Consider the following 14,654-nt stretch of genomic DNA (forward strand, 5'->3'; position numbering starts at 1 on the left):
CCTTTTTCCGAATCCCTGCTTAAGAAAAATTCTCTCAATTCACCCCATCGTTCCTGATCTCCAGTTCTTTCTTAATCAGCTCTGAAATTCATTTAGGATTCCTTCACAGCACAGCTGCTTCCACCCTCCAAGTCCCTCTGTACTTGTTGGCATCCCCCTCTCATTAAGGGCTTCCAGCAGCATCTGCACACACAATCCCTGCTTTCATTACCCACGATTCAACCACACACAACAATAATGAAAACTCTTTCTCTCCAAGATATGTGTGGTACCCAATGAAGGACTTGTTTTTAGTTTGGAATCTCTTTTTCTTTTGTTAATATTTTATATGTCAGACTTAGCCTGATAATTCAAATCCATCAAAACCATGCAGCCCATTTCAGCCACCAGTGATACAGCCTGAACTGCCTGGCCATAGGGGGGCATTTACACAGAGATCTCCATCAAAATGAATTTGACTTTTACAGGCAAAGTAGCATGAGAAACTAAGGGATCTCTTAAGAAATCTTGTATTTTTTTCTTCAACACTAAGGTAACTTGCTACTTTTCCATTCAAGATCAAAGAAGGGAAATAACACAAGGAGACAAAGATAGAAGAAAGAGAGACAGAATATTTGAAGCTTCAATTTTCTAACACTTTTTCCTTCAGATCAGTACAATCACTGAATGCATTCTATAGAGAAAGAAGATTAAAAAAAGGTTATATACACCCAAAAAAAGGACTCTGGGAACTTTGCTGATGTGTTTAAAGCTACTGTACTTTACAGTTCTTATTTCAGAAGTAAAATGATAAACAAAAAACAAAGCACTTTTAATCTTCAAAGCAATGTATGATCAATAACAACTTCACAGCACTCGATATTTAAGGATCATAATCTGTATTTTACTCCAGGAAAGAAAGATGTGTACAGAATGAGTGATCTGCCCAGGTCCAACATGGAACTGGGGATGGAACTCACACATCACAAGGTTGTTTGTTAAACACAAACCCATGCTTTCATTTAGCAATTGCTCTTTTATTATCAGTTTTTATTTGAGGAAATCATTATTATAATAAATAGATTACGGACTTTTTTATCCAGCCCCTGCAGAAACATTTGAGATGGTGGTGGAGGTACATCCCAGGATTATTTAGCAAAGTATTTAGCACAACACACCAATTAACTTACTATGCTTCAAATCAATCTAACTATTTCAAGAGGTTACTTAACTGTCTGTGAGGGTCAACACATGAATAGCTTCACATCAGCAGCAGCTTGCTTGTTAAATCACATTTATGGTCAGGGCATTCTGACTATAAATGTGATTTCTGACCCCTCACAGCTCTGATTTCTGACCCCTCACAGCTTCTGAGAAGAGAAGTCTGACCCAACACACTGAATCTTGCAATACTGGTACCGACTCAGTCTCATCTTTGTCCATCTAAACCACCAGAGATCCTTCCAAAAGCAGAAGCAGCAGACATTGGAAAGACATTCCTCAAGGATCAATTTAATTGGAATGTTACAACTGCCCGCAGTACAGGTATTTGCAAAAATCCTGAAATATTTACAAACCAATTTAAAAAAGTTTCTCCTGGAAACTTACACCTCTCAAATGACTAGGAAAAAGATTTCCATGTCATTGTACTGTAAACTTTTTGTGAGTGCTGAGAGATTTAATTTACATAATAATGCTGCAATCAGGCTGGGGGTGTATGGGGAGAGAGTTCCTTAGCACCAGTAATGAGCAGAAAGGAAAAGAAGGCAGCTCCAGTCCCCACTGACTGTTTTGCTTCCCATAATTTCAGCGTCTAATAACGCCTTTTAATAAGCTGCTCTCAGCTATGAAGCTGCAATCAGCCTTTGTCAGAGAACACAATGCTGTCCCAGACAGAGAATAGTTCTGCTGGAATGGACAAAAGACCCCTCCTCAATAAAGGCTTTCTAATAACAGGGAGAAAGCATAATTTGTTTTTCACTGATAAAAGTTCTATCTCTATCATGTATCCTTTCATTTCTTAAATGATAGATGTCAAAAGTCTATCTGTTAAAGCAAAATACAGTCTAGAAACACATTTCCTAGTCTACTCCAGTCCCAGTTTACAATTAGACAAACTTGCCAATTTATAGGGTATTTATGCCCTGACTGACCACGTTAATTTCCTGTTTATAGTCAATGCTACCCACTTAGTCACTGAGCTAAAAATTCAACTACATGAGATTTCAAATCCTCCTAAGCCAAGTTTATTCAGGATCCAGTGGAGACACAGACCCTCCCTTTCCATAACACCACCACAGAGACTGAACAACACTTGCACTAATCACATAACGGGAGCTTTTCCCCCCCTTTTAAAACTTGTTTCCACTTGCAAGCTATTTCATGCCCCCTCTGAAATAACAGCAGCGTGCAGTTATACACCAGAGGTGAAGGAAGAGCATCTCATTGCCATGTCCTATCAATTCCTGTCCTTTCAATCCACAAGGTTAAATGACTCCAGAAGCTCCCCACAGGGCTGCCATTGTCCTCAGGCAGGGCTGGGACACAAAGTGCTCATTCATGTGCACGGCAAACAAGCAGCCGAGGGCCAGTGATCAGCATCCAGGCTCACTTTGGGTCTTCTGCAAACAGTTTGTAGAAAGATGGCATTTCAATAAACTACATCCATTTTCCAAAGCTTCAATGCTTTCCTAGCACAAATTAGTTAGTGGGGAGTCCAGACAAAAATTAAGACAATGTGAAGAATCACCCAAAAAAATCATCAGGACCACTTCATAAAAAGATCTGCTTGCTACAACCACATGCAAAAAAGATTAAGTTTTAATAGTTAGAGAAATACACATTCAGAAGAGTTCAAAACAACTGGCTCTTTCGAAAGACAGTCATACCATGCTTTTGTTCTAGAGTTCCACTTAGTGTTCAGCCTCAGAGCTTGTATTACTTAAAGGGTACAGACACCAAGGTCCCAAAGTGCACTTAAGGCTGTTTACTTCGTATCTTCTAGTTAAGGACCCAAGAGATTTAGAGCTTGGGTTTTTTGTTTTGCTTTGCTTTTTTTTCAACATGTAAGAAATAGAAAAACCAAACGTAGTATGACCAAAATCCAATGCTGCTGATAACTGGAGACACAAGCCTCACGAACCTCTTCATTGTTTTGCCTTTTCTACTTCAACACTTGCAAGAGCAAAGACTTTGTCTCCTGATCCTGAGGGGGAAAAAGCATTTTCAGTAAGTATTAGTGGAAATTGTGAATTACCTTATATACAATTTAAATCAAGCAAAACATTTGAGATCTGAAGAAATCAAACCTACATTGTGAAAACTTGAACATTGAGCTAATTAAAAAAAAACCCACACAGGCTTGCCAGGTCTAGAGCAGCCATGTCCTCCTGGGCCTAGCTGGGATGGAGCTCCCTTTCCCCCAGCTTCTCCTGTAGAGCTGTGCTTTGTGTTTGTAGCTGGAATGGTGTTGGTAACACCTCCCCCCACAGAGTCACTGCCAAAGTCCCCCTTGAAGAGAGGGTTCTCACCTTGCTTACACTTCCAGGGAGAGCAGAGCTGAGAGGTAGGGCACCCAGACAGTTTATTTGTACCCTGAGCTAGTCTGGCACGTCCCTGCCATTCATAGCTCTTTCATCCCAGTTTTAACTACTACCACTACAATGAACTGTGTGCTTATTGAATGCCTTTTGTAACTCAACTCTTGATCCTGTTGACACAATCAGTTACGACAGTCATGGCAGGAAGAGTGGTTTAAAGCTGTATTTTGACAATGTGCCAAAAACTGCCAAATTCTCTGCATCAAGCAGAGGACATAGCTCTCCTGAAGAGAGTCTTTAATGCAAAAAAGATCTGTATTTAATTCTAAGAGCAGCATCTCTGCTTGAGACAGACTATTCAAGCCTTCAGCATGATGGGCGCCCTTGGAATTTCATGGATGTTTGGCATTGGATTTATTTGTTGTGTTACTTTTTCCTCATAATAGTGTATCACAGTTTCATTGTTAATAAAACACATATTAACATTTAATGGCATGAATCTCTTGTTCATATATTCTCTTTCATAAGGGAACCAGACATACATCTATTAATCAGTGTTCAATGGGGCAAAGGAATCAGAAGTTCTGAGAATGAAAACTTACCAAGGTCAGTGGACACTCTCTCAAATTGGCTCAGGGCTGTACCAGCATTTGTTGACAAGAACATCTCATCATCACCAGTGAGCTAAATCAAAAAAAGCCACAACTGTGAAGCTGATACCTTAACTGTGCATGTTCCCACCATCTACTTGTGCATCTACATGAGCTAGGACAGGTTACAGCAATTGTCCATTTGCAGCTTTTGAGTGCCAGTGTTATACTGAAACCTAAAAAAAACAGAAGCTTCTTCCCCTAGCACTGAATCTTCCCTCCCTGGCTCCTGCCAGCCGTGGCAGGACAGCATGGGCAGTGTCAGACATGCCTGCACATGCAAGTTTCGAGTTGATTTATAGTGATCATTTTTTATTAAAAGGTCACACTGTACCTGTACCTGAACTATGCCAAGGTGTCAATAACTTTTTTGTCACATGGTCAGTACAGTAAAGAACTAAGATCTAAGCTTACTTCCTATCATCTACTGAGGAAAGCCAAAAAAAAAAAAAAAGCAGTCATTGCCAGTTTTGACCATGTTAAGAGCCAATGACCTAGAAATGGTTCTCTTCCTTTAAAGTGACATTTCCCCATGTATATTTTACTTTTATGTATGTGCTCTGATGCCTTGTGACAGATGCCCATAAAATATTTACAATAATGAAGCAGTAACCTACATTTGGAAGGTTCAGATATGCTAAGTTAAAAGTCATTTAATTAGCCTCAGATACACATCTTTATTACAGCAAAGCATGTGTGTCAAACTCTTCACAGTGTTTGTGTCAGTTTATTTATTAGAAATATACAAATCAGGTACAGATATTCAGGATGATGTTGAAATGAAGGAAAACATATTACTTACCTGCCTTTGCTGGCTTTGTTTGCAAGCATACAGCTACTTAACATTTTGCAATGTTGTGCAGACAAACATGCAGCATTTGCTGTCATTGTTCACATCCAGAACAGATGTGAGACTACTGTCCTAGCAAGCCCTCTGTGCAGCAGGCTACTGATCATTTGAAACGATTAAGAGGATAGGTCAGAGCGTGGTGAAGTGGCTTGATGCTGTGGTCCAAGGAACTCATTCCAAGAGGATTAGATAGCTTCATGCATTCAGTTCACAACCTTAAGTAGCTTTTACATATTTGCAAAACATTTTTTTTCCTCTGACACTCAAGCAATAAAATACTGGGAAAGCCTTTGCTTTGGAAACTACTTGGATTGCAGCTCCTTTAAGTACTGCACTTGATCTTTTCCATGACATTCCTTCATTTCCTAAAAAAGCTGAAGTACAGAGATACACAGCAACCCATTTTCTTCATATACCATCCACAAAGAGAAGTAACTTCTCTTCCTCCCTCTGGTGGCAAACCCAGGGCTTTTTCTGTCGCTGATGGATCACTGGGGCAACAATGTTTATCACTCATCTCTCCAATTTCTTTTTCTCCTACCCCGGGGTAGGCACAATTGACACTATAAAAGCGAAGCTGGATACATGTCAGAGGTCTTGAATAGTTTCTGATGAATTGGTGGTAGCAAGCCAGTAAAAGACTTGTTTTGTAGCTTTTATAAATACCATCACCTTGTACCAGCTGGTGTGTGATTCATGCATACAGCCCACCAAAGAAGTATTTAAAAGTAGAAACAGACATATAGAAAGGTACCAAACTATTTGATACATGTTCAGCTTCAGAAAGTTTGGCATTAAAATGGAAGGACATTTATGTAATGTCACAGCAAGCTGCATTTTATCATTTGCTTATAAAATTGTAATTTCTTATTTTAATTATTTCTAATTCCTCCTAAATAGGCGGGAAACTCTACTCACTGACTGTCATACCAACCCCTTACCTTCTCACCAAGCTTTCTGAGGGCAGTCAGAATTTCCAGTTTCTGTTGGGTGTACAGGTCTCGTGGCAACTTCCCAACCATTAAGTCTCTGTCCATCTGCACGCCAGGGGAGAAAAAGTCAAAATATATAAGCTTCCATTATTTCACCCAACACAACAGCATGAGAAATGCAACAGCCTAAAAATATCATCAGTAGTAATGGACCCACATCGTCTGGATCTTCAATTTAGATCTCTGAAACATCAAGTGCACTCTCCAGCCCTCAGTACAATCACAGACTTTCTATTTGCAACCTCCTCAGTTCACTCTTTTAATCCCATTTTTGCTTTGAAGCAGGAAGATAGAAGATCACTCAAGAAATACACATGGTTGCCCCCATTACCTCAATAAACATTTAAGACTGAACAAATACTGAAAGAGAACTTCTCCATCTCTTTTGGACTTTATGACCAAGTTTTCCAGCACACTCAGTGCTTTCCTTGCAATCATTACACACTTGAATCAGTCTGCCTCAAATAAAGAACTTTTGCAGTAAAACAGAAGCCTTCACCTCTGCCAGCCTTGTCCTCAATTGCCTTGGCTGCTTCTTTGCAAACATTCTAATCACTTCTGGAGTTTTAAATGCTTGGCTGATGGCTGCTTGTATTGCCTGCAAGGAGAAGAGCAAGAATGACCAAGACTAGCAGGAATCACAAACTACAGCAGCAGGACGAGATTCATGAGGTCTGGAAAGCATCACTAGTATCTTCTGCATCATCTTATACACAGAGCTCATCTTTTTTCATAACCATGGAAGTGAAATTTATAAAAAAATACCTTTATGGAGGGCTTAAAGAATACTCTAATTAATGTATCTAGACTGAGAAAGAGCTGTGAAATTTTCCATTACTGTCCAGGTCTTAATCTCCTACAATGTTAAGGTTGTAATTCATCAATGGGTTTTTTTCCTTTTCAAACAAAGACACCTATCCAAGTTTTTTACATATACAAGTGCATTAAATTAGGAAATACATTAGTTACATAAATCTATATTTCACATAAGAATTCTAGTGAATCACTTGTACCTATTTGCTATTTCATCAACTCCAGGCAGAAGTTTTTTAGCAACACATCATCCTTACCAGTTGCATGCCACTGAGCTCATCCACCAAAGTCATATCTCCAGACATAATCTTCTTCAGGGAGTCATTGAACTCACTCAGCTGCTCAAGAGTTTCTTTTTTGGTCTCTTCGTACTCATCTGCATCCAGCTCCTCTCTAGGGAGGACCCAAGAAGATACATTGAACCACAGGATCCAACCTCAGCCATCCCATGGGGCACAGGGCCTTGGGCCACAGCACGGAGCTTGCTTCCCCAGGCAGCACTGAGTTCCCACCTCTGCAGCCTGCTCTGTTCTGGCCCTCTCAGCTCCTGTCCAGCTCATGCATTGCTTGGGTTTGCACCCCTCCCAGCTACCAGCACGGTTCTACACTCACTGCTAATAAAAAACCCCTAATAATAAACAAGATACCCCACACCTGCAGCAGTATTTAGAAGTATTTTTGGATCTCAACAAAATTATGTGGTGAGATTGTCTTGCCCAAAGCTGCAGTGAATGAGATTATCTGAGAAGCCTATCTCCTCACCCAAAGCCATCCACTTAGGAACAATTGATCCTGCTGTCTAAACCTTGCCCAATTCCCAGACCAGCACCACCACCCCTCAGCAGTTCTAACTGTTCTTGGAAAAGATACGAACTGCTAGGACAAGTCAGAACTAGAGTCAGAAAGCATCTAAATGCAGAGTGCTTAAATGCAACTACTAAAACAGATAAAAGCTCAGCCTTCTTGATAATTCACTGTCTCAAATTGTATCAACCCACAGAACACAAATACAAAATCACATGAAGAATTAGACAAACTAAAAAGTAAGCAATGCAACCCCACTCCCAGACATCTATAATTATAAGATAAACCAAAAGAGCCCCCAAAGCTATAACTATTTGTATTACCTGCATTCTTCCAGATCTTGAAGTTGCTGCATTAATCTGTCTAATTGCTCCTCCAAGTTTTGTTTTAGTTTACTGGTCTCTGTTGTTCCTCTTGAAGCCATTTTCTATTTTCACATGAAAATGTTGTTTTTACATTACACTCCTAAGAGAAAGTACATTTTATTTTTTGTATCAATAACTTAAAACTATTTAAAACACTCTAAATATTAAAATTATGCAATATCTTGCTGACGGAATGTTTAATAACACCACCCGACGATCCTTGCAATGGAAATACAGAAATGCCAGGCTGCGTGCACAGAATTCTCTTCACAGCGAGAGGCGGTTCACCAGGGAACTCCAACAGCCCCAGCGCATACAATCAAGCAGCAATTACTGAAATACAGAGGCCCCGCTATATGACACAATAGCTTCGACTCTTCAAGGGCCCCTGGAAGGCTGTTCAGGAGACAGCCGGGGTGCAGGTGTGCGAGGCAGCGGGGAGAAGCAGCGCTCCCCGGGATGGCCAGCGGCCGTTCCGGCCCCGCAGCCGCCCTGAGGGAACGCGGCCCTCGCTCCGGGCCGGGGCGCGCGGCCTGCGGGAGGGGCGGGCGGAACTCGGGCGCTACCCGGGGCCCGCCTGCCCGTTCCCCGGCCAGGCTCCAGCCCCGCTCTTCCCCCTCCGCCCGCCTGGCCCCGGCCCCCTCACCCCTCAGCCGGGCAGGCCGCGACAGGGCGGGCTCATCCCGGTCCTGCGGCGCCGCTTCCGCCGCGCCCGGGCCAATGAGCGCGAGCGGCCCCGCGGGCCCGGCCGAGGGCACAGCGCGGGGACTGCGGGGACAGGGAACGGGGGTGAGCGGGGACAGCGGGGACAGGGAACGGGGGTGAGCGGGCACAGCGCGGGGCTGAGCGGGGCTCACCGGGGATGGGCAGCGGCGGCGGGGTTGCTCGCTGGGCGAGGACCGGACCCCCGTGCAGGCCCGCGGGGGCGGAGAGCTGCGGAGGGTGTCAGTGAAGCGTCCAGCGACGCCCACATCATGCTGATATTCTCTCTATATATACCGATATATAAACACATTTCACAGATATTTGCCTCTGAAACATAAATGAGATTGAGCAAAGCATCCTTACTTGCTTATCCCCGGAAGGTGACTGGCAGGCTGGGCTCCAGAGCCATCCCAAGACCTGCTGTAGGCATATTTTGGTGTCTTTTAGTGCAAGGTGAGTTTATGAGGCAATGATTGCCTGTTTCAGTAAACTGTAAATTTAGGAGCATGAAAAGGGACACTTGAATAACTCCCAAAAAGGCACACTATATTTCTATCTTAAAATTTTCTTTTTTTGCACTTTTTTTTTTAAGGAAAAAAATCAACCTTTTTCAGTTTTGCAGTATGTGTCACTCTGTTGAAAGTAAGATTTGTGCATTACAAAGACAGTCTAATTCCTCTCCTCCCTGTTCCCATAGTAACTCTCCTAGCCATGTGAAGGCTGCATTTCAAGTACCACCAGCCGTTCCACTGCTGAGCTACTCTGCAGTAATGAAGAATATTTTAAAAGTTTGTGGAACTATTGAAAGCACAGAAAAGTACTATCACTTACAAAATATGAACTTGCAAGAGTTGCTTTTATCCGCGGGCTGTTTGATGTTAGGACACAGTCGCTGTTACAAGGTTTGGCTGTGATGGTGTCTCAGCGCTGTGGCTGCTGTGAACATCCCTCAGCCTCTCTGTAAGGGAGACTCAATGTGAGGGTGACCTAGTGGGATTTTTCCAGGTGGTGGTGTTGCTGTAGAAACAATGGCAGACAATTCTGTGCTCCTCAGGATGTCTCAGACATCTCGCAAGCAGCAACAGCCCATTGCAGTTCTCCTTTGTTAGGCCAGATGTGGGAAAACATCTTGGCAAGCCAGAATATTCTGAGGAAAGAATACAGAAGAAAAAGGTGTGTGAGGTGTGAGGAGAAATTGAATGATAAATAGTGAGATTTCCTTATTTTCAGCAATTATTAAGCTGCTTTCTGAAACTAAAGCTCAGAAGTGGAACAGAACTGTGGTATTTTTGAAAAGGGGAAAAACCCCAGTATTTAATTGCAGCTTTTGCTAAACTTCTGTAATTTACTATTCTTATCTCACCTTTTCCACTGGTACACCTAACACTTCCTGCAACATCAAGCAGACTGACTTTTCTCATGTTTAGTCCATAGCACTCTCTTCCCACATATCTCACTGAATGATATAAATTACCCCCTTTACATGTTATATTTCAGAAAATGTAAATAAATCCCAAATGAAGAAATCTTGACACTGTTCTCCTCCAGAATTTAATACAATATAATATGTGACACAATCTTGGTTTTATAGATCATGCTGGAAAGGGTCACTGCAGTTTAGAGTAGCAAGACTAGGAATGGTCACAGGATGTTCTATTTCTCCCTATAAGCACTAGAAGGAAGTTACTTAACAAGGAAGTTCCCTGCCCACATGCCACATGTCCCTTGGCAGTTGATTGGCACTGGCATCTTAAAATGGTGCAAAGTTCTAATAAAGTTTGTCCTGCAATCAGGACAGATAATCTCTCCACATGAAGTTTAAAAGCATGAGCCGCTTCTCTTCAGAGTGGGCAGTATGCCGTCCTCTCTGGGCAAGAAGCCTCTTTGCAGTGATTTCATATTTTAGTCTCTTAGAAATTGGCCAAAGAAGTGTCACATGAATAGTCACAGGCCAGGTTGATGGAAGAAAAATACAGCATGAAATTTTATCTTCTGCTTATTGGTAGCACAAGTAAGTATCAATAACTCTTTCTTATCCCAATTCTTGTAGTGGCTGGTACCTGGCACCAACATTGTCCACTTGGCTCCGTGGCTGTGAGCAATGGCCATGGAAGATCCTGACAGGAAGACTGAAGTGGTGCTGCTGGCCTGTGGGTCCTTCAATCCCATCACCAACATGCACCTGAGGCTCTTTGAGCTGGCTAAAGACTACTTCCATGAAACAGGTAGGATGGTTATTTATATCATTCAGAATAGCTTTGATAACCAGACACTTAAATGTTAAGGTGAATATTTTGTGTTTATGAATGCTTGTTTGACAGTGACAGATATTTTTGCAAAAGCTAATTAGATATTGAAGCTGATATGTGTTTATGTCTTGTACAAAACCACGTAGACCATTATGAGAGAGCTCATAAATGTGTTATTCATTGCTGATTTTAATGAGCTAAAGCACAGGGTTTATAGTTTATAGAAATATATATCTTTCTAATACATCTTACTAACTCCTTCATTGTGCTGCCCTGGCAGTGCAGGGGTGTCCTGTATTTTTCCACAGGGCTGGCTATCAGCTGCCATTGCACTGCATAATGGTTATGTCACAGGTTAAATACAATGCAGGGGAAGTAACATCTGCTCAACCACTTCTCATGTTCTTGTGTGATGTGTTTTTTTCCACAGGAAAATACAAAGTAATCAAAGGCATCATTTCACCGGTGGGTGATGCCTATAAGAAGAAAGGTCTGATCAGTGCCAATCACAGAGTGACTATGGCAAAACTGGCTACAAAAAACTCAGATTGGGTGGAAGTTGATGATTGGGAAAGCTGCCAGAGCGAGTGGTTGGAAACACTCAAGGTTTTAAGGTATTCTTCAGCCAACCTCTAAAAAGTCTCATAAACCTACAGAAGGATTAAGAACGGTGTTAACTCTAACAAGTTGGGATAAATGCAGAAAGAGGTTCTTTGGTAGGCCATACTATTCCAATTTTTTCCTGTCTTTAAAATACCTAAAATACATCTGTTTTGCAGGTATCATCATCAAAAGCTTTTATCTGCCGATGTCACTAATAGTCTGCAGGATGCTGTACCCATAACAAAGCTGGGACGGAAGAGAAAACAGGAACAAAACAGGCATGAGCCCATTAAAAAGAAAAATCAGAGTCCAGTTGTAAAAAGTTAAGTCTGTTTGAAAATTAGATGATTAATGATCCTTATTATTTCAAGAGAATTGCACCAATGAGTAACTATTATGGTAGCTCTTGGTTCTGATGTCATTCAGTAACTTTATTCCCTTAGATTCCACAGCATAAGGCATTAGATCCCTTTAATAAAGGGACTACCATAACCTTTATTCAGAAAAATCCTGTATTATGGCTACTAATTATAAATTATATACTCTGAATCTTTTTTTAAAATTTCATTCCATTGTCTCATATTAACCAAAGATACAGAGAGACAGGGAGCCAAAAAATTAAATGTCCCTGTCAAGTTTGCTAAAATCTGCCAAGCCCCAAACCAAGCCCCATTTCTCATTTAATTTTCTCTTGAAGGTGTCCCACAGGTTAAACTGCTTTGTGGAAGTGACATGCTGGAATCTTTTGGAGTCCCCAATCTGTGGAAGTTGGAGGACATCACTGAAATTGTGGAAAAACACGGCCTTGTGTGTATCAGTAGGGCCGGAAACAACGTTCAGAAATTCATCTACGAATCGGATATTTTGTGGAGACATAAGAATAACATTCACCTTGTGGAAGAATGGATCACAAATGATATTTCCTCCACCAAGATCCGGAGAGCCTTGCGGAGGGGGCAGAGCATTCGGTACCTGGTGCCTGACGTGGTGCGGACGTACATCGAGAAGAACAGGCTGTACAGTGCCGAGAGCGAGGACAGGAATGCGGGGCTAGTCCTGGCTCCCTTACAGAAACATGCCAGCGAGCCCAGGAGCTCACAGGCTCTGAACAACTGACTTACTGTCTGCTGTGAAAAAAACTACATTTCGGTACAGGAAAGTGTGTTTTCTAGGGGCTGGTTGGGGGTTTTCCTAAGGTAAATAGAGGGGTAATTCCCTACATCTGTAGTCAGTAATGGGGCTTGGTGCACTCAGTGATTGGACCTACACAACCTTCTTCAAGTCCAGGAATAAGATTTTCACATTTTAATGTTTTGTCCCAGTGCACTGAAGTGAGTATAAGAATTCACATCGGTGTATGAAAATTGCAAACGTATAAGCAAAACAAATGAAAATGTTCTGGTTAGTTTTAACTCAAACTGCTCTGCTATTTATAAAACAATAACACAAATATTTTTAATAACGGACAGTGTCTTAACAAAGTTATCTGGTTTCAAGATGTACCATTTACTTACAGTAAATCTCTGTAAAATTTTCTTTCAATTGTCAACATGTGGTTCACCTCAAAAAATGATTTAGCTCTATCCTGGAAGGGAAGAATTTCCTGCTGGCTGAAGTGGTGCTAGGTATAGCATGCTTTGAGCTGCTTGCCTTTGAGATATGCAGCTGCTTGTTTGCTGTCATGCAGTTTGCTTCCAGAAATGTCTTGTACTTTACTTTTCCATTCATGTTTCCAGGGCTGTAATGTTAATCTCAGTATTGTTTCTGATGGAAGGACAAACCTACCTCAGGAACTGGTTTAAAGCCATTGATTTAATAGATAGAAATTAATAATAGTGTCACTGCACTGATTCTGAGACACTTGTCCCTTTATTACAAATAATACATTGATTTCAAATAATAAAGTTTCTTTTACTTATGAGCCATAAGTTGAATATAATTATATATAGCCAGAATTGTTTTCTGTTACTAGAGAGAAAATGGTAGGATATCAATACTGATCATAAGTGAAATATTTTTCTTTTCTAGAAATCAGGTTTTGAATCTAACAGTGTATTGTCTATATTATGTGAACATAACCTAGAGAGGCACTGTGACTGTTGTGGCGATAGATTCTACCTCCTTTTATTTGCTGCCATCTCATTTTTGTTTGTATTATGTGCCTTATTAAGAATGCCAAGGTTTGCAAGCCACTTCTCATGAATCAACTCTTTGGAGGTCTTTGTGTGAGGTTCAAGTACTGACTTACAGAAAGAAGGACCACACCCCAGACTATCTGCATAACTTAAATTGAAATGTTATATCTGGACTTTGGCACAGAATTTACCAAGTACTGACTTCTATTTGCTTGCAAGACTCAGTGGTATTGCAACAGTGCTTTACTACCATAACCTCAGAACACCAAATTGTGGGTGAAATGTTACTATTTGAGTGAAGAGGAAAGAGTAATTTTCATTTCTCAGTGTCATTCCTGGTTTTGTGTAGGTTAGAGAACAATATCCAGCTGCAAACAGGAAAGAAGCTTTGACGTCCTGAGTTCCTACTCGCATGATTCTGTGAGTCATATGGATCAAACTGCCAGCTCCAAAAATTGAGCTAAACTTTGGGGAAACTTCTCTGCAAAATATTGTCCTTCTTATTCAGCCTAACACAAGTCAGTAAATAAATAAATGTAGTAGGTATAGGTGTGTTTCCTCACCTCTAAATCACTTATTTCCTCACTTCAAATTCTCTAAGTCCTTTCTCTTCAAAGTTCAGCATTTTTTATTCACTTTCAAAACACATTGCTGGGTCATCAGGGATTTTTGTCACTTCTTTGCTGAAGGTGAAGTCCAACACTGAAGCTTATCTGCTGTGTCATGCACTCTGCTGCCTGTGTTCTGCCAAAACATGTAGCATCTAATAAAGCATCAGTGGGAACAGTTCCTGTATCATCTTTCCTTTATGTGTCAAGAACAGAAAGCAAAGGCAGGAGCTAAATTTCCTATATACGCTAGATTACTTTTTGAATTCTGTTTACTACTCACTCCAGACATAAACCAACATGATATAGTTCTTATCTCTGTGCCATAGGCATTGCTTTAAAATTTGTTGATATAATACAAT

The 14,654-nt window shown here is 41.1% G+C and overlaps 2 protein-coding genes across 7 annotated transcripts; one reads left to right on the top strand and one right to left on the bottom strand.

Annotated features, from left to right (window-relative positions):
• Positions 1-2,781: 2,781 nt before the first annotated feature.
• On the bottom strand, positions 2,782-8,951 carry LZIC (leucine zipper and CTNNBIP1 domain containing). Of its 2 annotated transcripts, none has more exons than XM_009095524.4 (7): positions 8,850-8,951; positions 7,951-8,092; positions 7,081-7,216; positions 6,510-6,608; positions 5,960-6,055; positions 4,121-4,202; positions 2,782-3,184 (listed from the first exon to the last, which is right to left on the bottom strand). In XM_009095524.4, exons 2-7 carry the CDS (start codon positions 8,049-8,051, stop codon positions 3,126-3,128), a joined length of 573 nt encoding a protein of 190 aa, XP_009093772.1. In that variant the 5' UTR covers positions 8,052-8,092; positions 8,850-8,951; the 3' UTR covers positions 2,782-3,125. The 2 variants fall into 2 exon arrangements, with proteins under 2 accessions (XP_009093772.1, XP_009093771.1); XM_009095523.4 differs by lacking the exon at positions 8,850-8,951 and adding an exon at positions 8,639-8,724.
• Positions 8,099-14,473, top strand: NMNAT1 (nicotinamide nucleotide adenylyltransferase 1). Of its 5 annotated transcripts, none has more exons than XM_030231873.2 (6): positions 8,099-8,414; positions 9,015-9,150; positions 10,748-10,922; positions 11,377-11,560; positions 11,726-11,871; positions 12,247-14,473. In XM_030231873.2, the coding sequence occupies exons 3-6, from the start codon at positions 10,799-10,801 to the stop codon at positions 12,663-12,665; spliced, it is 873 nt and encodes a 290-aa protein (XP_030087733.1). In that variant the 5' UTR covers positions 8,099-8,414; positions 9,015-9,150; positions 10,748-10,798; the 3' UTR covers positions 12,666-14,473. The 5 variants fall into 5 exon arrangements, with proteins under 5 accessions (XP_030087733.1, XP_030087731.1, XP_030087732.1 ...); XM_030231871.2 differs by lacking the exon at positions 8,099-8,414 and adding an exon at positions 8,668-8,781; XM_050982462.1 differs by lacking the exon at positions 8,099-8,414 and adding an exon at positions 8,786-8,813.
• The last annotated feature ends 181 nt before the right edge of the window (positions 14,474-14,654 follow it).

Source organism: Serinus canaria, chromosome 21 (assembly GCF_022539315.1).
Source record: "Serinus canaria isolate serCan28SL12 chromosome 21, serCan2020, whole genome shotgun sequence".
NCBI classification, from domain to species: domain Eukaryota; kingdom Metazoa; phylum Chordata; class Aves; order Passeriformes; family Fringillidae; genus Serinus; species Serinus canaria.

Excerpts from the sequence above, each read along its gene's own strand:
- LZIC (XM_009095524.4), bottom strand. The coding sequence starts at position 8,051 with ATGGCTTCAAGAGGAACAACAGAGACCAGTAAACTAAAACAAAACTTG. Across the intron at positions 7,217-7,950 it reads CAAGATCTGGAAGAATGCAG|AGAGGAGCTGGATGCAGATG; the intron begins GTAATACAAATA and ends GGTCCTCCCTAG. Across the intron at positions 6,056-6,509 it reads TGAGGACAAGGCTGGCAGAG|ATGGACAGAGACTTAATGGT; the intron begins GTGAAGGCTTCT and ends CCTGGCGTGCAG.
- NMNAT1 (XM_030231873.2), top strand. The coding sequence starts at position 10,799 with ATGGCCATGGAAGATCCTGACAGGAAGACTGAAGTGGTGCTGCTGGCC. Across the intron at positions 11,561-11,725 it reads GAAACACTCAAGGTTTTAAG|GTATCATCATCAAAAGCTTT; the intron begins GTATTCTTCAGC and ends TCTGTTTTGCAG. Across the intron at positions 11,872-12,246 it reads TCAGAGTCCAGTTGTAAAAA|GTGTCCCACAGGTTAAACTG; the intron begins GTTAAGTCTGTT and ends TTTCTCTTGAAG.